The sequence below is a fragment of the Spinacia oleracea genome, chromosome 1 (genome assembly GCF_020520425.1).
Source record: "Spinacia oleracea cultivar Varoflay chromosome 1, BTI_SOV_V1, whole genome shotgun sequence".
NCBI classification, from domain to species: Eukaryota; Viridiplantae; Streptophyta; class Magnoliopsida; order Caryophyllales; family Amaranthaceae; genus Spinacia; species Spinacia oleracea.
In genome coordinates this window covers 61342628-61346310 of record NC_079487.1, presented here as the reverse complement: position 1 = coordinate 61346310, position 3683 = coordinate 61342628, and the positions used below count along the sequence as shown (strand labels likewise).

Genomic DNA, 3683 nt, shown 5'->3' with positions numbered 1-3683 from the left:
CCTATGCAGGTAGGCTGCAACTAGTGAAATCTGTTCTCTTTGGTATCCAGCTATACTGGTGTCAGATCTTTGTTATGCCTAAAAAGGTGATGAAGGAGATTCAGAGAATTTGTAGATGTTTCTTGTGGACTGGTGCTGATGCAGATTCTAGGAAAGCTTCTATCTCTTGGGAGCAATTGTGTTTCCCTAAGAGTTGTGGAGGGTGGAATCTTAAAGATCTAACTGTGTGGAATAAAGCAGCAGTTTTGAAGCACTGTTGGGCTTTAGCTTTGAAGCAGGATAGGCTTTGGGTGAGGTGAATTCATGCTTATTACATTCAGCATAGAGACTTCTGGACTATGCCAATTCCTAATGGTTTAACTTGGTCATTAAGGAAAATTTGGCATAATAGAGAAGTATTTCTGCAGGCAAATGGAGTGGATCAGTTTGTGCAAGCTGGTAAATTCAGAATTCAGAAAATGTATAAGTTTCTTCATCCAGTTGGAGCTCAGGTGGGATGGAAGAGATTGATTTGTAATAGCCATGCTAGTCCAAAGAGTACCTTCATTGTGTGGCTAGCAGTGCAGAACAGGCTTGCTACAAAAGACAGATTGATAAGATGGCAGCTGAATATTGATGGTAGTTGTGGTCTGTGTCAGGTGGAAAATGAAACTTTGGAGCATCTTTTCTTCTCTTGCTCCTATTCTCAGGAGATTTGGAAGCAGATTCTGCTTTCCTTAGGTGTGAATAGAACTGTGTTGCCTTGGCATGAGGAAGTTCAGATTGCAGTGAAGAAAAGCAGAAGCACACAGAAGCAAGCTTGCAAGTATAGTATAGCTTTCATTGAGTCTGTTTACTGTATTTGGTTGCAAAGAAATGCTAAGGTCTTTAGGGGTCATGTTGATCCAGTTAAAACTGTTGTTAGCAACATTATGTTTAATGTTGAGTGTAGATGTCAGTAGTAGCCTCTGTGTACTTTAGCTAGCTTGTGTTGGTTAGCTAGGTGTTTGGTTGTGTCTGTTGGACAGTTGGTGTTTTCAGAGTTTGTTAACACTCTGATTACTTGGTAAATAAAATCTCATTATTATTTGCCAAAAAAAAAAATCTAACCAACATAGTAAGAGCCTTAAGTTCCAAACTTAAAAATTGAGTTAAAAGGTGCCATGCCAAAATAACACTTACTTGGATATCCTTTTTTCATCGATCTTAGTAATAGTTTTCCGCCATAGCGAGGTGTTACTTATCGATACTAAAGGGGTAAGGTACACAAATAATTGTGAGTACATGTTAGTTTTGGTGAAACTCAACGATATAAGTAAGGAGTCCTTTTATGTCGTGGAAAAATCGATAGGTTTACCTAATAAGTTCTTAGACGTACCTATCAACCAAGAGTAGTTTCTAGACTATTAGCAAAAGGCTTTTGCTTACCTAAAAGATTTTAGAATTAAGTCTAAATACATAATGTGCTTAATTCTTCAATGGTTTTTAGGATATTGGAATCATTTTATTCACACCTGCCGGAACATTAAATTCGAATAAAATGCTAATAACTTGTTTAAATTGCATGAATGCTTTAATTTTCAAGTTATTACTCATGATAAATGTTTAGACTTTGCATGCTTCAATGTATGTTTTAATTATTGTTTATAATTAAATATCTTGCACTGCAGTAAACCCTTTTAGAAAGGTAATAGTAAATTTCCTCGATTGGTAATGAATCCAAGAACGATTCACGGAAATGAGAGAAAATGAGCAATTTAAATGTACGTTTCTTTTAGTGACTTTTATGGTTGTTTTCGAATATCAAAATCGAATGGCAAACAAATTGGTGCTTGTGAATTCAAAATACACTGTAGTTTTGAGATCATAAAGCATTGAGCTTAAACGCTCAGCTTTACCAATGGTTAACAACCTAACATCTTTGTCCATTTAATTCTCGAATGAGTCTAGTCCCTAGACATTCGAATAGATCGATGCTTAGAGAACTTTAGAAGCTTCTGGTAAGATCATCTAGTTGAAACAAAATATTCAACATAAATTAAAATGGTAAGAACCTTGTTGGAGTGACATTGGACATGTCTAACAAAGTATAAAAGTCAACACTAAAGAATTCAATTCTTAAGACTATAAGAAAGGGTACAAGAAATAGGAAAACAAAGGAACAAATGAAAGGAATTTACGATTCTGTTTCTACCTATAAGTTTATGTTTAAAGAGAAGTGACCTAGCAATCAAACTTCCTTGGTATCATATACCGCTTGAGGTTCTTACTTCGGTAATAACTCAAACAATGGAAGCTAGGCTACACTAATGGCCTACAAGTGGGAAATGAAGCATGGCAATGCTACATTAGTTGTAGGGTCATCTAGTTTGTTTTAAGTCCTTTCAAAGGCTGGAACTTAATGGCTATTTTGTTCCATAATCAGCATACCTAAATTTCTGTTTTCAAACACAGAAAGACTCACATTCAAGAAAAACAAAAACAATGTTTGTTTGTTTATTTGAGTGAAATGGTCAATATGCTTGATTAAAACAAACAACTCTTTAACAATAAAAACTTTACTAGGTTCAAATCAACCCCTTGATTAGAGTTCCACTAATCTTTGGCACTGTTGCTTAGACCATATCAACAAGTTAACATTCAAAAGCTCTATTTTGATGGACTTTTGAAAGTTCATTGATTTCTACATCAATTTAAGATAACTAGTCTTACTTGTTGAAAGTAACAAAAGATATGAACTATTGTTAGAACACCTAGACAATAGAGTTCAAAGCTAAAGAAAGGTTTTTATGACTTTATTATTTCACACAGATTTGAGTGAATATAGGTTTATTTACTCAATCTGATATAAGTTTGAATCTGTTTGGCTAGTTCAAAGATCCAGAAGTATAAATATATCCCACTTGGTAAGAAATCATAAAGATCTAGGATAGATCATGTTAATGATTGCTTGAGACCAAATATGATCATAAATGATTGTGTGTTGTAATTTCACAATCTAGCTCCATAAGATATGGCATATCTACGTTGGAATGATCGAAGTCAATTGGTACATGATTCGATCAATGATGATTTATAAAGATTTTTCCTATAATTTCTAAACAAAATGCTCAACTACCACCAAACTAAACCAAATTCGTCAAAGCTATTGAAAAGTAATTTAAGAGTATCTTTTCAATAATATATATCTAAAGAGTTGCTAAACTCAGTGGGAGCTTAGTGTTTGTTATTCAAACTAAGGCCCAAGTCTAGATATATGTTTCAGTGTGATTTATTCAAATGAGACACAAGGGTATTGTTTCTACCACGAATTTTTGAGAACATAATGTTTGTTTGCTCGAAATAATGTCCTTTTGGGGATTCGTTTCCAAAATGACAAGTGGGAGAAAATAGACCTCGAAAGTCCTCGAGGCGAACAACAAACATAAACGGACATTCCGGAGGCTTTTGAAAGTGCTTCAGAAAATCCGAACTTATTCTTTAAGGACTTTAGAAGTGGCTTTAAAGAATAGACATCTCTTAGAAGACTTTTACGAGTGCTTCAAGGAGAACAGAATATTCAAAGGACTTTTAAGTGGCTATTGATATTCTATTGTTTGATGTTCTATACCCAAGTAGGCATAGAGTTCAAGTCACTGAAACTATGAGATTCTTCTATTAGATAGTGAAGAAACATGGAGTTCAGGTCACTGAAGCTATGCGAT

General features: G+C 34.5%; 1 protein-coding gene across 1 annotated transcript; it reads left to right on the top strand.

Annotated features, from left to right (window-relative positions):
• The first annotated feature begins 338 nt into the window (after positions 1 to 338).
• Positions 339 to 941, top strand: LOC110795380 (uncharacterized). The gene has a single exon (XM_022000384.1). It carries the CDS (start codon positions 339 to 341, stop codon positions 939 to 941), a length of 603 nt encoding a protein of 200 aa, XP_021856076.1.
• The last annotated feature ends 2742 nt before the right edge of the window (positions 942 to 3683 follow it).